Source organism: Pongo abelii, chromosome 4 (assembly GCF_028885655.2).
Source record: "Pongo abelii isolate AG06213 chromosome 4, NHGRI_mPonAbe1-v2.0_pri, whole genome shotgun sequence".
NCBI lineage: Eukaryota > Metazoa > Chordata > Mammalia > Primates > Hominidae > Pongo > Pongo abelii.
This window is the reverse complement of record NC_071989.2, coordinates 185,622,039-185,638,385: the sequence shown is the minus strand read 5'-3', so window position 1 is coordinate 185,638,385 and position 16,347 is coordinate 185,622,039. Positions and strand designations below refer to the sequence as shown.

The window sequence follows — 16,347 nt, the reverse complement described above, 5'->3', positions numbered from 1 at the left end:
ATTTCTATTCAGATCTTTTGTCCATTTTTAGGAAAACTGTTTAATTTGATTGCTATATTTTTCTTTCAGAGTTATTTGATATCCTCACATATTCTAGTTATTTGTTTTGGGTTTTTTTTTTTTTTCTCTTGGAGACAGGATCTCACTCTGTCACTTAGGCTGGTGTGCAGCGGCACAGTCATGGCTCAGTGCAGCCTTGACCTCCCAAGCTCACGCATTCCTCCCGGTTTACCCTCCCAAGCTGCTAAAACTACAGGCGTGTGGTACCATGTCTGTCTGGTGTGTGTGTGTGTGTGTGTGTGTGTGCGCGCGCGCGTGCGTGTGCGTGTGCACGCAAGGATGGGATCTCGCCAAGGTTGATCTTGAAATCCTGGCCTCGAGCGATCACCCACCTTGGCCTCCCAAAGTGCTAGGATTGCGCAGGCTGGAGCCACTACACCTGGCGTTTTCTTGTTTATAAATGAGATTATGTATTTATACTTGGGTTGATTTGATGACCTTATTCTTAAATATGGGTAGTTTAAGCTGTGGAAAAGTTTTAGTAGGCTTTGGATATCATATAAATCAAGCATCTAAACGGATGTGTTTTTGTCTTACATATTGCTGTCGTCTCTTTATAACAACTTAATATTATGGGAGTTTTTGGTAACTAAAACAATAACTGAGTCCTTAGAGTTGCGATAATTTCTATGATAATTGTTATGTAAAGCATTAGTACTTCCCCCACTTCCCCTCATCTTTACCTCAAGTTGTGTATCACTATAGATTCTCAGGAAGTTTTTTTTAAAAACTGTGGCTGGGTGCAGTGGCTCATGCCTGTAATCCCAGTACTTTAGGAGGGCGATTTGGATGGATTGATTGAGCTCAGGAGTTTGGGACCAGCCTGGGTATCATGGTGAAACCCCGTCTCTACAAAAAATATATAAATGCCGGGTGCTGTGGCTCACATCTGTAATCCCAGCACTTGGGAGGCGGAGGCCGGTGGATCACCTGAGGTCAGGAGTTCGAGACCAGCCTGGCCAACATGGTGAAACCCTGTCTCTTCTAAAAATACAAAAATTAGCCAGGCATGGTGGCGGGTGCCTGTAATCCCAGCTACTTAGGAGGCTGAGGCAGGAGAATCACTTGAACCCAGGAGGCGGAGGTTGCATTGAGTTGAGATTGTGCCATTGCACTCCAGCCTGGGGGACGAGAGCGAGACTCCCTCTCAAAAAAACAAAACCAAATATATATTTGGTTTTTTGTTTGTTTGTTTTTTTGAGACAAACCAAATATATATTATATATATATAAATATATATATTTTTGTTATTATAATATATATATATTTATATATTATATATACGTTATATATATATTTATATATATTATATATACGTTATATATAATATATAAATCAGCCCAGTGTGGTGGTGTGCGTCTGTAGTTCCAACTACCTGGGAGCCTGAGGGGGAAGGATTGCTTGAGCCCAGGAGGTGGAAGCTGCAATGGGCTGTGATCGCACCATTGCACTCTAGCCTGCATTACATAGGGAGACCCTGTCTCAGAAACGAAAAAGAAAAAATTGTTGCACTATATATTTTTTAATATTAGCTCAACTGTAATTTTTGGATATGTCTGGGAAGAGATTGATATCCAAGGACTATATTCAATTTACATTAAAATAGAAAGCATATGCCATATGACCAGGAACATAGTTGAACCAGTTTAGGTTTTTTTTAAAAATCCTCAGAAGTGCAACATAGGTTTGATTTGTAACTGTTGCTAGAAAAATTCATTAGTGAAAGTAAAGATCTCGTCTAAAATTCCTTTAAACAGAGCTTTTGGCTCAAGAGCCACTTCTTAGAGTTGTAGAGATGTGTTAAGCCTTTAATGATTTTCGAAGATGGTAGTGACGAGCTTTTCTGGGTTAGTTTAATGTAAAGTGACACGTCACTGTCAGTGAAATAAAGAAGGAATATAAGGTGGCCGTGGTGGCTCAGGCCTGTAATGCCAGCACTTTGGGAGGACAAGGTAGGAGGATTGCTTGAGACCAAGAGTTCGAAAGCAGCCTGGGGAACACAAGGAGACCTTGTCTCTATTAAAAATAAATCATCTGGGTGTGGTGGTGTGTGCCTTTAGTCCCAGCTATTCGAGTTGCTGAAATCAGCGCGCCACTGCACCCCAGCCTGGGTGACAGACTGAGGCTGTGTCTCAAAAAACAAACCAACAAACAAAAAGAAAATGGGAGGTTTTAAATCTAGTTAGCTTTTAGGTTGGATTTAAACACTTTGCAAACAAATTCTAGCGTATTTATTTCTAATGCAAAAAACATGGTCTTTAGAGTTATTCAGATATGGATTTAAATTCTGATCTTTACAATTGTGACTTAACTTTTTTTTTTTTTTTTTTTTTTTTTGAGATGGAATCTCACTCTGTTGCCCAGGCTGGAATGCAGTGGTGCGATCTTGGCTCACTGCAGCCTCCGCCTCCCAGGTTCAAGCGATTCTTCTGCCTCAGCCTCCCAAGTAGCTGGGATTACAGGCACCCACCACCATGCTCGGCTAATCTTTGTATTTTTAATAGAGATGGGGTTTCACCATGTTTGCCAGGCTGGTCTTGATCTCCTGACCTCGTGATCTGCCCGCCTCGGCCTCCCAAAGTGCTGGGATTACAGGCATGAGCCACCTCACCCGGCCTGTGGCTTAACCTTTTTGAGCCTCAGTTTCTTTATCTGCAAAATTGAGATAATGGTGTCTTGTAAGGTTGTGAGGGGTAAGCAAGATAATGTATGTGTATTAGTTTTGGGGGGCTGTTGTAACACAATACCACAAACTGGCTGGCTTAAACAGCAGAAATTCTCTCTCAGTTCGGGAAGCTAGAAGTACAAACTCAAGTTGTCAGCACATTGTTTTGAGGACTGTGAGTGTGTATCTGTCCCTGTCCCTCTCCTAATGTCTGACCTCAGGCTTTCCTTGGTTAATAGATTGTGTTCTGTCTGTGTTTTCACGTTGTCTTCCCTCTATTTGTGCCTGTCTTTGTTTCCACATTTCTCCATTTTATTAGGAAACAGTTGCATTGAATTAAGGCCCACACTTGTGACTTCATCTGGATCAACTGCAAAGACCCTACTTCCAAATAAGATCAAATTCACAGCTACTGGATTAGGGAGGAGTATATCTTGTGTGTGTGTAGCGTGGCAGTGTACACAGAATTCAGCCCAATACCATATATAAAAAAGGCTTAGCACCAGTATATTATTTCCAACTGGACCTATAGACATATTAGAAAAAGCCATTCTGAAATCTGCCAGTCCTGCCAGTGTAAGCCTGGAAGATGCCACTTCTTTACTTAACATCTTCTCTGATCTCTTTTCCCAAGTGTCTTGGGATCTGGAATTGTGACTTATTCGTCTTTGTGTCTCTTGTTGAGCTTTGTACATAGGTGTTGACTAAGTTTGTGTGTAGTTGAATTATGTGCTTAAATGGGTTTATTTTAGCGTCTATCTCTGCAAGATAAAATTTTTAAGCTGGTCTTAAAGTCATCTTGCTTTTTTAAACCCTTGTTCTTATTTCCACTATTTTCATGTTTAGAAGCTTTTTTGTGGTCTGAAATTCTTGCCTGCTTCTAAGTTTATTTATTAAAATCAGTTGGATTTGGTTATTATTGTCTATGAATGAAAGTATTAATGTGTATTTATATAGATTTATTTTTCCAGTGGGTTTGCATATGTTATTTTATTTGGTCATGTAAATTTTTCAAGATAGAAGAAAGTAAATAGGGGTTTGTTAAAATCTTTACTCATGGTACCATCAATTTAATGAAACTTTAAAATTTGTGTTTCTCAATGGCCTTGTTATTTAAAAATTTTTTTAAGGTCATCATTATTGCTTCAGCCTAGTTTATAATGGATCATATAGTGTATGTATAGCTGTGTTATTATCTTTAATATAGGACATCTTAACTTAGCATATTTCATAGAGTTGTAATAGCATAATTTTTTTTGGTTATATAGATGAGAGGTTCTGTGTTGGCTAGGCTGGCCTTGAACGCCCAGCCTCGCCTCCTTATGCACCAGAACAACAGGCCTGAGCCACCACGGCTCCTAGCATAATTTTTTTAAACAGATCTCTTGGTGGATGTTAACTTTTGTCATTTAAAAAAAAAAAAACTGCTTTAACAGCTTGGGCAACGTGGTTATATTCCATCTCTACAAAAAATACAAAAATTTTCCAGGCATGTTGGTGAGCATTGGAACGCTGAGATGGGAGGATGGCTTGAGCTCAGGAGGCGAAGGTTGCAGTGAGTGAAGATTGCACCATTGCACTCCAGCGTGGGAGGCAGAGTGAGAACCTGTCTCAAAAAAACACACAAAAAACCAACCAAACAAAAACCTGCTTTAAATATCTTACCCTAGAATTAGGAATTATAGGAAATTACTTTGAATTATTTTTGGGGGTTAAAATACTGGGAGCTGAATTACTAGTTATTCATTTTGATGGTGTATTATAGAGTAGGTGTTACTTTCCCAATTTTGTGGCTTGGGAAACTGAGGCCAAATTAACAGACTTTTTGAAGGTGACACAGTTTGTGATGGAGTCAGAAGAGAGGATTTATTACTGCTTTCTCTGGTTCTGTGGTTCTGGCTATTGTCTTTACCTGATACCACTGACATTCTTTCTCCTCTGTCTATTGAATGCATGTATTTTATGATTATACTTCCGAAAATACAATGTAATCTTTTTGTAGTGGTTCTCTGAGGAGAAGACAGAACCAACAACATGTGCTAGATTGGTTATGGTTAAATTTGTCATAAAGCATATAATAATAATAATGAGGTTTTATTGTTATTGGATAACAGGAGAGTGGTTTAAGAATTTAGGCTCTGGAGTTGTATCTCCCCAGGTTTGAATCCTTGGTTCTGTCACTTGATAACTATGTAACCACAGGCATGTAGTGAAATAATGGGTAATAATGTATTTACTTCAAGAGGAACAGTGCCTTGCATGTAGCAAACATCATGTTACTTAATGTATTTGAAGTCATTTAGGACTTGAATAAATAAGCAAGTTCCATATTTAGCAGTGCCAAATAAATCATATTTAAATAATCAAAAATCAAATTATATAATAAATTTATTGGAACCTACTCAGATTGCAGTTTTCAGTACAGATAAAATATTTGTCTTTCCCATTGATTCTTGGTATCTCTTAAAGTTTCAAAGTCAATTAACTTTGAAGTCGTATTCTTTTTGAGAATTTACTTGATAACCATCAAAATGGTCCCTTAGGTTTTTTTTAAGACAGATCTTGCTCTGTAGCACAGGCTGGAGTGCAGTGGGCATGAACATGGTCCACTGCAGCCTCGAACTCTTGGGCTCAAGCAGTCCTCTTACCTGTCTCCCAAGCAGCTGGGAGTACAGGTATGCACCACCATGCCCAGCTAATTTTTTAAATTTTTTGTAGAGACGGGGTCTGACGTGTTGTCCAGGCTGATCTCAAACTCCTAGGGTGGAGTGATCTGTCACCTCAGCCTCCCAAAGTGCTGGAATTTACAGGCAAGAGCCACAGCATCTGGCCCCCTTAGGGCTTTTTATTTTATTTTATTCTTTTTACTTTTGAGGCAGCGTCTAACTCTGTCGCCCAGGCCGGCGTGCAGTGGCACAATCTTGGCTCACTGCAACCTCTGCCTCCCGGGTTCAAGCAATTCTCTTGCCTCAGCCTCCCGAGTAGCTGGGATTACAGGCATGTGCCGCCATACCTGGCCAATTTTTGTATTTTTTTCTCTTTTTAGCAGAGACGGGGTTTCTCTGTGTTGGCCAGGCTGGTCTCAAACTCCTGGCCTCAAGTTATCTGCCCACCTTGGCCTCCCAGAGTGCTAGGATTACAGATGTGCCTGGCCCCTTAGAGCTTTTTAAAAGAAAGTAAGATGTAGTTCTTGTTTCATTTTCTAGTAGCTCTATATACATGAGGAACTAATCCCAGGTTTTTTTTGTTTTGTTTTGTTTTCTGAGACGGAGTCTTGCTCTGTTGCCCAGGCTGGAGTGCAGTGGCACCATCTTGGCTCACTGCAAGCTCCGCCTCCTGGGTTCACGCCATTCTCCTGCCTCAGCCTCCCGAGTAGCTGGGACTACAGGCACCTGCCACCATGCCCAGCTAATTTTTTATTTTTAGTAGAGACGGGGTTTCACCGTGTTAGCCAGGATGGTCTCGATCTCCTGACCTCGTGATCTGCTCGCCTCGGCCTCCCAAAGTGCTGGGATTACAGGCATGAGCCACTGCACCCAGCGTTTTTTTTTTGTTTTTTTTTTTTTGAAGAGTCTCTCTGTTGCCCAGGCTAGAGTACAGTGGCTCTTGGCTCGCTGCAACCTCCACCTCCTGGGTTCAAGTGATTCTCCTGTCTCAGCCTCCCAAGTAACTGGGTAGGATTACAGGTGCCCGCCAACACGCCCGGCTAATTTTTGTATTTTTAGTAGAACGAAGTTTCACCATGTTGGCCAGGCTGGTCATGAACTCCTGACCTCAGGTAATCCACCCACCTCGGCCTCCCAAAGTGCTGGGATTACAGGCGTGAGCCACCCTGCCCAGCCAATCCCAGTATTTTTAATGAGATTTAACTTCTATGAGTATCTAGAAGAATTCTTTGCTGTTTTCTCTGGTGCTTATGTCTGAAAGTAAAGTGTTAACTGGGACTACAGGCGTGTGCCACCACTCCTGGCTATTACTATTGTTAATATGCTAATAGAAATATTGGTTTGAAAAGCATGTAGAATATCACATGCAGAAGGGTCTGAAGTCTCTTGATATTATTAAAAATTCTTCCTATAATTTTTTTCTCCATTTTTTTCCCCTTTGTGTTTTGATCCAAGGACTATATCAAGGATATCTTTTCCTTCGGATGATTTTCTTTATTGTGTTTGTTTTTAGTTCTTTAAAAATAAAGCCAGCTTAATTTTATTTTCAAAATACGGATAGATTCATTATATAAAACAATTATAAGTTGAGAACCATGTATAAAGGGCTATGTTATGAAAAATTAAGATGAAATAATTTAGTTGTACTTATTTTGTAATTCTTTTGAGGCTAGAGTGTTTTCATTCTCAATTTTTCATACATTGCTTTTTCAGAAGGCTAATAGGAATGACAATACTGTTTCAAAATATTTTGATTCTTATTGATACCGCATGTTTTGTCTGTCTAAAGTGTCAACCTAAGAAAAAGTCTACGCCACTGAAGTATGAAGTTGGAGATCTCATCTGGGCAAAATTCAAGAGACGCCCGTGGTGGCCCTGCAGGATTTGTTCTGATCCGTTGATTAACACACATTCAAAAATGAAAGGTAATACTTGCAGTGATTATACATGTTAAAGGCAGTTGCCTTTAGAATAACTCAATTTTTGTTATCTTTAATAATAATATATTTTTTACCTTGGAATATTTTGTGAATGAATTGGTGTTACATATTTTATCTTTTGGGGCTTTTAAAAGTTCATTTTACTCTATGATTTAAACCTTCTCTCGGTTGTTTTTGTTTGTTTGTTTGTTTTTGAGATGGAGTCTCACTCTTGTTGCCCAGACTGGACTGTAGTGGTACAATCTCAGCTCGCTGCAACCTCTGACTTGTGAGTTCAAGCGATTCTCCTGCCTTAGCCTCCCGAGTAGCTGGGATTACAGGCACCTGCCACCACTCTTGGCTAATTTTTGTTTTTTTGGTTTTTTTTTTTTTTGAGATGGAGTTTTGCTCTTGTTGCCCAGGCTGGAGTGCAATGGCGTGATCTCGGCTCACCGCAACCTCCGCCTCCTGGGTTCAAGCAGTTCTCCTGGCTCAGCCTCCTCAGTAGCTGGGATTGCAGGCATGTGCCACTACGCCCAGCTAATTTTGTATTTTTAGTAGAGACGAGGTTTCTCCATGTTGGTCAGACTGGTCTCAAGCTCCCGACCTCAGGCGATCTGCCTGCCTCGGCCTCCCAAAGTGCTGAGATTACAGGCATGAGCCCTGCACCAGGCCTAATTTTTGTATTTTTAGTAGAGATGGGGTTTCACCATGTTGGCCAGGCTGGTCTTGAACTTCTGACATGAGGTGATCCGCCCACCTCAGTCTCCCAAAGTATGGGGATTACAGGCGTAAGCCACTGCCTGTGCCTGGCTGATTTAAACATTCTCAGTTATTCTGTTGATGCCAGGAAGATGTTAGGCCATTTCTCTAATGTTTACATTGTCCAGAATCACCTTTTAGTATATTTACATATTTCTACTTCAATCAGGTTTGTATCATTTTTGATAATATAAAAGCTGAAACAATTGTAAATGTTTCTTATTAATAATTTTGAAGTTTGAAATTTTAATTTGGAGTATTTCCTTTAAATGCTATTGTTTGTTTTTCAGTTGATTGTTGTGTTTGAATCTCAGGTACCTTAGTTTTAAATTACTCTAAAGGATGGGGCTGAAACTTGATTTAGTTTTATTTTATTTTATTTTAGAGAAGAATTTCTGCTCTGTCTCCCAGGCTGGAGTGCAGTGGCGCGATCTCGGCTCACCGCAAGCTCTGCCTGCTGGGTTCATGCCATTCTCCTGCCTCAGCCTCCCGAGTAGCTGGGACTACAGGCGCCAGCCACCACGTCCAGCTAATTTTTTTGGTATTTTTAGTAGAGACGGGGTTTCACCGTGTTAACCAGGGTGGTCTTGATTTCCTGACCTCGTGATCTGCTGGCCTCGGCCTCCCAAAATGCTGGGATTACAAGCGTGAGCCACTGTGCCAGGCCAATTTTTGTATTTTTAATAGAGATGGGGTTTCACCATGTTGGCCAGGCTGGTCTTGAACTCCTGACCTCAGGTAATCCTCCTTCCTCAGCCTCCCAAAGTGTTGGGATTACAGGCGTGAGCCACTGCACCTGGCCTGAAACTTGATTTGAGCTGTCCTTTTTTCTATTAGGATGGTAGTGATTTTATTTTAGTTTTAATATATGTATTTTAGTTTCTGAAAGTCATATGTTGATGAGATTCAGAAAAATCAGCTTACTCTCTGCTTTGCTGTGATCTGCCACATTCTTCATTCCTTTCAACAGGCAACCAATTGATATTAATTTTTGTTGTTGTTGTTTTGTTTTGAGATGGAATCTTGCTCTATCACCTACGTTGGAGTGCAGTGGCGCAATTTCGGCTCACTGCAACCTCTGCCTCCCGGGTTCAAGCAATTCTCCTCCTGCCTCAGCCTCCAGAGTAGCTGGGATTACAGGTGTGTGCCACCATGCCCAGCTAATTTTTGTATTTTAGTAGAGACGGGGTTTCACCATGTTGGCCAGGCTGGTCTCAAACTCCTGACCTCAAGTGAACCACCGGTCTTGGCCTCCCAAAGTGTTTGGATTATAGGCGTGAGCCACCACACCCGGCTGGTATTAATATATTTTTATATACATAATGTTTTTTCATGTAAATTATATTTATATTTACATGAGTAAATATATACTTCTTAGTCATCTTCCACGTCTTTCCTTTATCACAAACAGAACATTGTATATTTTGCAGCTTGCCTTTTCCACTTTGTGGATATTTTTTTCATATTTTTATTATTTATGTATTTATTTATTTTTCTGAGACAGGATCTCATTCTGTTGCCTAGGCTGGAGTGTAATGGCATAACCACGCCTCACTGAAGCCTTGGTCTCCAGGGCTCAACCAGTCATCCAACCTCAGCATCCTGAATAGCTGGAATAGCTGGAAGCACAGATGTGTGCCACCACACATGGCTTTTTTTTTTTTTTCTTTTTGGGTGGAGATAGTGTCTCCATATATTACCCAGGCTGGTCTTGAAATCCTGAGCTTAATAAGGGATCCTCCCACCTTGACCTTCCAGAGTGCTGGAAGTCACCATGCCTCTTTTTTTTTTTTTTTTTTTTTTAACAAAAAGGATGATTTCTCCAAAGTAGAATTCCTGGATTTGATTTTATATTTTGAATAGTGAGGTGCCCAAAAACCTTTATAAATTTTAGTGTCTTTTTTTTTTTTTGAGACGGAGCCTCGCTCTGTCTTCCAGGTTGGAGTGCAGTGGCATAATCTCGGCTCACTGCAAGCTCCACCTCCTGGGTTCACACCATTCTGCTGCCTCAGCCTCCCAAGTACCTGGGACTACAGGTGCCAAAACCTAGCACAGTACTAGGTTTTGTGTCTGGGCACAGTGGCTCACACCTGTAATTCCAGCACTTTGGGAGGCTGAGGCGGGCAGATCACCTGAGGTCAGGAGTTCGAGACCAGTCTGGCTGACATGGTGAAACCCTGTGTTTACTAAAAATACAAAAATTAGCCAGGTGTGTTGGCATGCTCCTATAATCCCAGCTACTGGGGAGGCTGAGGCAGAAGAATTGCTTGAGCCCAGGATGCGGAGGTTGCAGTGATCCAAGATCACACTACTGTACTCCAGCCTGGGCGACAGAGCGAGACTCTGTCTCAAAAGAAAAAAATAATTTAGCGTGTTAAAAATTTAATACCTTGACCAGGCACGGTAGCTCATGCCTATAATCCCAGCACTTTGGGAGTCTGAGGTGGGAGGATCACTTGAGCCCAGGAGTTTGAGACCAGCCTTGGCAACACAATGAGACACTTTCTCTTTAATTAAAAAAAAATGTTGATACCTTATCCTTTGTGACCTGTCTGGATATTTAAATTCTACTACTAGAGAACTCTGAGTCCTCCTTTTCTAACCTCCCTGTCCCTATGACTGCTGGTTTCTTACTCATTAGGGTGTCTCTCTTTCTCTCTTTCCTCATCTCTCTTTTGATTTAGGGTCTCGTTCTATTGCCCAGGCTGGAATGCAGTGGCGTGATGATGACTCATTGCAGCCATAGCGTCCCAGGGTCAAGCGATCTTCCCTCCTGTGCCTTCCAAGCAGCTGGGACTACAGGCATTCGCCACTATGCCTGGCTTAGTTTTTAATTTTTTTGTAGAGACGGGGTTTTGCCTTGTTGCCCAGGCTGGTCTGAAACTCCTGGGCTCAAGCGATCTACCCGCCTGGGCCTCCCAAAGTACTTGGGATTACTGACGGGAGCTACTGCACTCAGCCTATTTATAGTGTTTCTTATGCATACTAGTTGAGTCCATGCTATTTATTTGACAAATAGTAAATACCTTGTATAGATTGAGTACTGTGCTAGGTTTTGGGATCCATTATTGGGCCATACATCAATACTGCTTGCTCTCATGAGAAATTAGAATCTAGTATAAGGGACAAGACACCAGAAAATAATCAAATGCATTATTACTTAACTGAGAAGTCTGTCCAAGGAACAATTTTGATGCCTATTCAGTGATATAACAGGGATAACTGACCTGGACTTTTCATCAGTGGTGTTTGCTCTGATCTGTTACTTGAGAGGATGAGTTGGGAGTTAACTAGGGAAGAGAGAAGAAGATGGTTCCAGGAATCTGCAGCTCACAGAGTAATGGAGGGTGGCACAGTATGAGGCTGGGAAGTAGATATGGGACAGAGTGTTCCGTGCCTTGTTGACTTTGTTAAAAGATTTTGTTATTTTTATCTCAGGAACAATGTATATAATTAAAAGATGTTTAGCAGGAGCCACCATTCTCTGATCTGTTCATTTTAAAAGTTCACTGTGGCTGGATTATTGAACATGTGTTAGAGGGGGACCACAAATAAGTAAAAAGAGACAGTTAAAGAAGTCATTATTAGTGATTATGGTGTGATGAAAACTGTGAATAGAAAATAAAAACAGATTAGGAGGTAAAATGCATCTGATGTAATAATGCATTGGATAATGTTGAGTGAGGGAAAATGAAGTCCTGAGGCTTTCAGTTCTCAGGTTTCCATATCACAGGATGGCTCCCACGTTTTTAGCTTCATCACTGGGTGGATGAATAGATCATCATTTACTGAGAGAACACCAGAGCATCTATAACTCAGAAAGGACATATTCTTGTTCATATTAGTTGGAGCCATGGGCAAGGCATGGGTGAGATTTTTTGGGACAAAAGATACTATGAGACAAAAGGTACATTGAGGAAGACATCATTTGACATCTGTATGGAAGAGACTGAGCTCGCTGAAAAAGAATGATGAAAAAGAATCGGATGAAACAGTTGGAAGAGGAAAAGTAGGAGAATGTGGCTAGAGTACAGTAGTATGTACTGGGGATATGTTCTAAGATTCTCAATGGATGCCTGAAACTGGATAGTACTGAATCCCATATATATAATGTTTTTCCTGTATATACATACCTATTATAAAGTATCATTTATAAATTGGGCATTGTGGCCGGTTGTGGTGGCTCACGCCTGTAATCCTAGCACATTGGGAAGCCGAGGCAGGCGGATCACTTGAGGTCAGGAGTTGAAAGCCAGCCTGGCCAACATGGTGAAACCCTGTTTCTACTAAAAACACACAAAAAATTAGCTGGGCCTAGTGGTGGACGCCTGTAATCCCAGCTACTGGGGAGGCTGAGGCAGGAGGATTGCTTAAACTTGGGAGGTGGAAGTGGCAATGAGCCGAGATCATACCACTGCACTCCAGCCTGGGCGATGGAGCAAGACTCCATCTAAAAAAAAAAAAATAGTAAATAAAAGATAAATTGGGCATTGTAAGAGATCAATAACAACTAATAATAAAACAGAGGGCGGGTGCAGTGGCTCACGCCTATAATCCCAGCACTTTGGGAGGCCGAGACAGGCGGATCACAAGGTCAGGCGATTGAGACCATCCTGGCTAACAAGGTGAAACTCTGTCTCTACTAAAAATACAAAAAATGAGCTGGGCAGGGTGGCGGGCACCTGTAGTCCCAGCTACTTGGCAGGCTGAGGCAGGAGAATGGTGTGAACCCGGGAGGCGGAGCTTGCAGTGAGCCAAGATGGCACCACTGCACTCCAGCCTGGGCGAGAGTGCGAGACTCCATCTCAAAAAATAAATAAATAAATAAATAAATAAATAAAACAGAACAATTACACTGTAATAAAAGTTATGGGAATCTGTCCCCTACCTTCGACCCCAGTAGCTTATTTTACCGTATCACAGGTAACTGAAACCATCGAAAGTGAAGTCTCAGGTGAGCTGGGACCACTGTAGTTCAAGGACGATGTGGTCAATTTTGCTGAGTGTTGCCTAGAAAGTAAATAAAATGTCCATTAGGGATAAGAAGGTGGAGATCACGAGTACCTTTTTTGTTGTTGTTGGTTTGATTAGGGTAGAAGTTAGATTGGACTGATTTGAGGCAGTGGAGACAGACAGAGAAGGGAGGATGCTGCAGGCAGATAGGTATATAGGATTCAGAAGGATTTTTATTTTTTGTTATTTTTTATTTTAATATTATTCTTATTTTTGAGAAAGAGTCTTGCTCTGTCACTCAGGCTGGAGTGCAGTGGCACAATTACAGCTCACTGCAACTTCCATCTCCCAGGCTCCAGTGCTCCAGGGCTCCAGTGCTCCTTCCACCTCAGCCTCCTGAGTAGCTGGCACTACAGGTGTGCACCACAACACTTGGCTAATTTTTATATTTCTTGTAGAGACAAGATCTCCCTATGTTGCATGAACTGGTCTTGTACTCCTGGCCTTAAGTGATCCTCCCACCTTGGCCTCCCAACGTGCTGAGATTACAGGTGTGAGCCACTGTGCCTGGCCAATTTATTTTTGACTCTAGAGACAGGGAAGTTTCAAGATGAAGGTGCTAGCCAATTTGGATCCCAAGTGAGGGCTGTCTTCCTGACTTGTAGATAACCACCTTGTTGCTGTGTCCTCATTTGGCAGAGAGCGAAAGTACTCACTCTGGCATCTTCTTATAAGGAGACTAGTTGCATCATGAGATCACCTCCATCATGAGGGACCTATTACTAATCTAGTAATAGTATTTAGTATTCTTGGTATATTTAGTGTATAAAATTAGTAAATCTAATTACTTCAAAGGCCTCACCTGTAAACACCAACATATGGGGGGGGGTCAAGGCTTCAGAATAATGCATTTCAGGAGGACACAAACATTTAGTCTGCAATAGCCTTTTTTCATCCTTCTTGAGTGACAGTCTTATAACTGAGTTTTAAATTGTCATCAGTAAACTGAATTCATATCCATAGTGATAGTCTTTATCCAGCCTTTAGATTTATATACTCAACTCCATACTTGAAGTTTTCACCAGGATATCAATTTGAAAATATATTCATCACCCTAACATGGAACCCCATACTCTTTAGCTTCCTCTGTCTCCATCTTTCCACACCCATATGTGTTTGCCTTAAGCAACTACTAATGTACTTTCTATTTCTGTGGATTTGCATATTCTGGACATTTCATATGTGGTAGGTCCCCAATTTGAGTTAGAATTTTTTGACCTTACAATGGTGTGAAAGCGATACACATTAAATAGAAATGGTACTTTGAGTTACCTGTAGAACCACTCTGTTTTTCACTTTCAATGTAGTATTCAGTAAATTACAGGATATATTCAGCAGTTAATTTTAAAATAGGCTCTGTGTCAGAAATATTGCACAACTGTAGACCAATGTAAGTGTTCTGAGCATGTTTAGCGTAGGCTAGGTGTATTAAATGCATTTTCTAATTATTCTTTTTTTTTTTTAGAGGCAGGGTCTTGCTTTGTTGCTCAGGCTGGAGTGTAGTGACGCGATGTCAGCTCACTGCAACCTCTGCCTCTTGGACTCATGTGATCCTCCCGCCTCAGCCCCCCAAGTAGCTGGAACTACAGGCAAGGGCCACCACGCCCAGCTAATTTTTTAATTTTTTTGTAGACAGGATCTCCCTGTATTGCCCATGCTTGTCTTGGACTCCTGGGCTCAAACAGTCCTCTTGCCTTGGCCTCAGAAAGTGTTTGGATTATAGGTGTGAAGCCTCTGCGTCTGGCCAGCCTTCATATTCAACTTAATATTTTCTTTTCTTTTCTTTTTTTTTTTTTTTTTTTTTGAGATGGAGTCTTGCTCTGTCACCAGACTAGAGTGCAGTGGCACGATCTCAGCTCACTGCAACCTCTGACACCCTGGTTCAAGCAATTCTCCTGCCTCAGCCTCCTGAGTAGCTGGGATTACAGGCGTCTGCCACCACGCCCAGCTAATTTTTGTGTTTTTAGTAGAGACGGGGTTTCACCATGTTGGTCAGGATGTTCTCGATCTCTTGACCTCGTGATCTGCCCGCCTCGGCCTCCCAAAATGCTGGGATTACAGGAGCGAGCCACCACGCCCGGCCTCAACTTAATATTTTCAACTTATAATGGGTATGTCATGGAGCATCTGTGATTTGTTTATAATTTTTCCGCAAATCTGTTGTGCTTCTCAACTTAACAACGGGGATACGTTCCCACTAGGAATGCATTGGTTCTGATTTTTCCCATATACCCATCATTGGTTATTTGACTTTTAAAAAATAGACAAAATATAAATTTAATGTTTTTTTGTTTTGTTTTGTTTTTTTGAGATAGAGTCCTGCTCTGTTGCCCAGGCTGTGGCGGGATCTCAGCTCACTGCAACCTCTGCCTCCTGGGTTCAAGCAGTTCTGCCTGAGCCTCCTGAGTAGCTGGGACTATACAAGTAGCTGGGACTACAGGCATGTGCCACCACGCCTGGCTAATTTTTGTATTTTTAGTAGAGACAGGATTTCACCATGTTGGCCAGGCAGTTCTTGAACTCTTGACCTTAAGTGATCCTCCTGCCTTGGCCTCCCAAGGTGCTGTCCTGCCTCAGCCTCCCAAGGTGCGGGGACTACAGGCCTGAGTCACCTTTCCTCGCCTAATGTTTTCATTGTTTAAAGTAGGCAGTTCAGTAGCATTAAGTATATTAACATTGTTGTGTAGCCATTACCACTATTCATCTCCAGACTCTTTCATCTCCCAAACTGAAACTCTGTACCCATTTACCAACATCACCGTAGCTCTTGGTAACCACTGTTCTGTGTTTTTTTTCCTTATAAATTTGACTATTTTAGATACCACATATAACTAGAATCAGACATTTGTCCTATTGACCCCTTACTTCACTTATCATAATGTCTTCTAAGTTTATCTATGCTATAGTATGTTTCCGAATTTCTTTCTCTCTGTTAATTTTTTTAAAGGCTACATAATACGTCATTGTATTCTAAGTATCACATTTTGTTTTTCCATTCATCCATCAGAGAACATTTGGGTTGTTTCCTTTTGGCCATTCTGAACAGTGTTTCTATAAACATTGTATAGTATCTGGTGTTTTTGTATTCTTTTTTTTTTTTTTGGATGGAGTTTCACTCTTGTTACTCAGGCTGGAGTGCAGTGAGGTGCGATCTTGGCTCACTGCAACTTCTGTCTCCTGGGTTCAAGTGATTCTCTTGCCTCAGTTGGGATTACAGGTGCATACCACCACACCTGGCACTAATTTTTGTATTTTTAGTAGA

At 41.4% G+C, this 16,347-nt stretch overlaps 1 protein-coding gene across 14 annotated transcripts in view; it reads left to right on the top strand.

The window, feature by feature from the left end:
• NSD1 (nuclear receptor binding SET domain protein 1) overlaps positions 1 to 16,347 on the top strand; it is a 170,602-nt gene that overhangs the window by 52,987 nt on the left and 101,268 nt on the right. For all 14 annotated transcript variants that reach the window (XM_054556277.1, XM_024247156.2, XM_054556272.2 and 11 more), the window contains one exon: positions 7,181 to 7,316. In XM_054556277.1, coding sequence (XP_054412252.1) covers positions 7,181 to 7,316 — 136 coding nt within the window. The remainder of the gene's footprint in view (positions 1 to 7,180; positions 7,317 to 16,347) is intronic.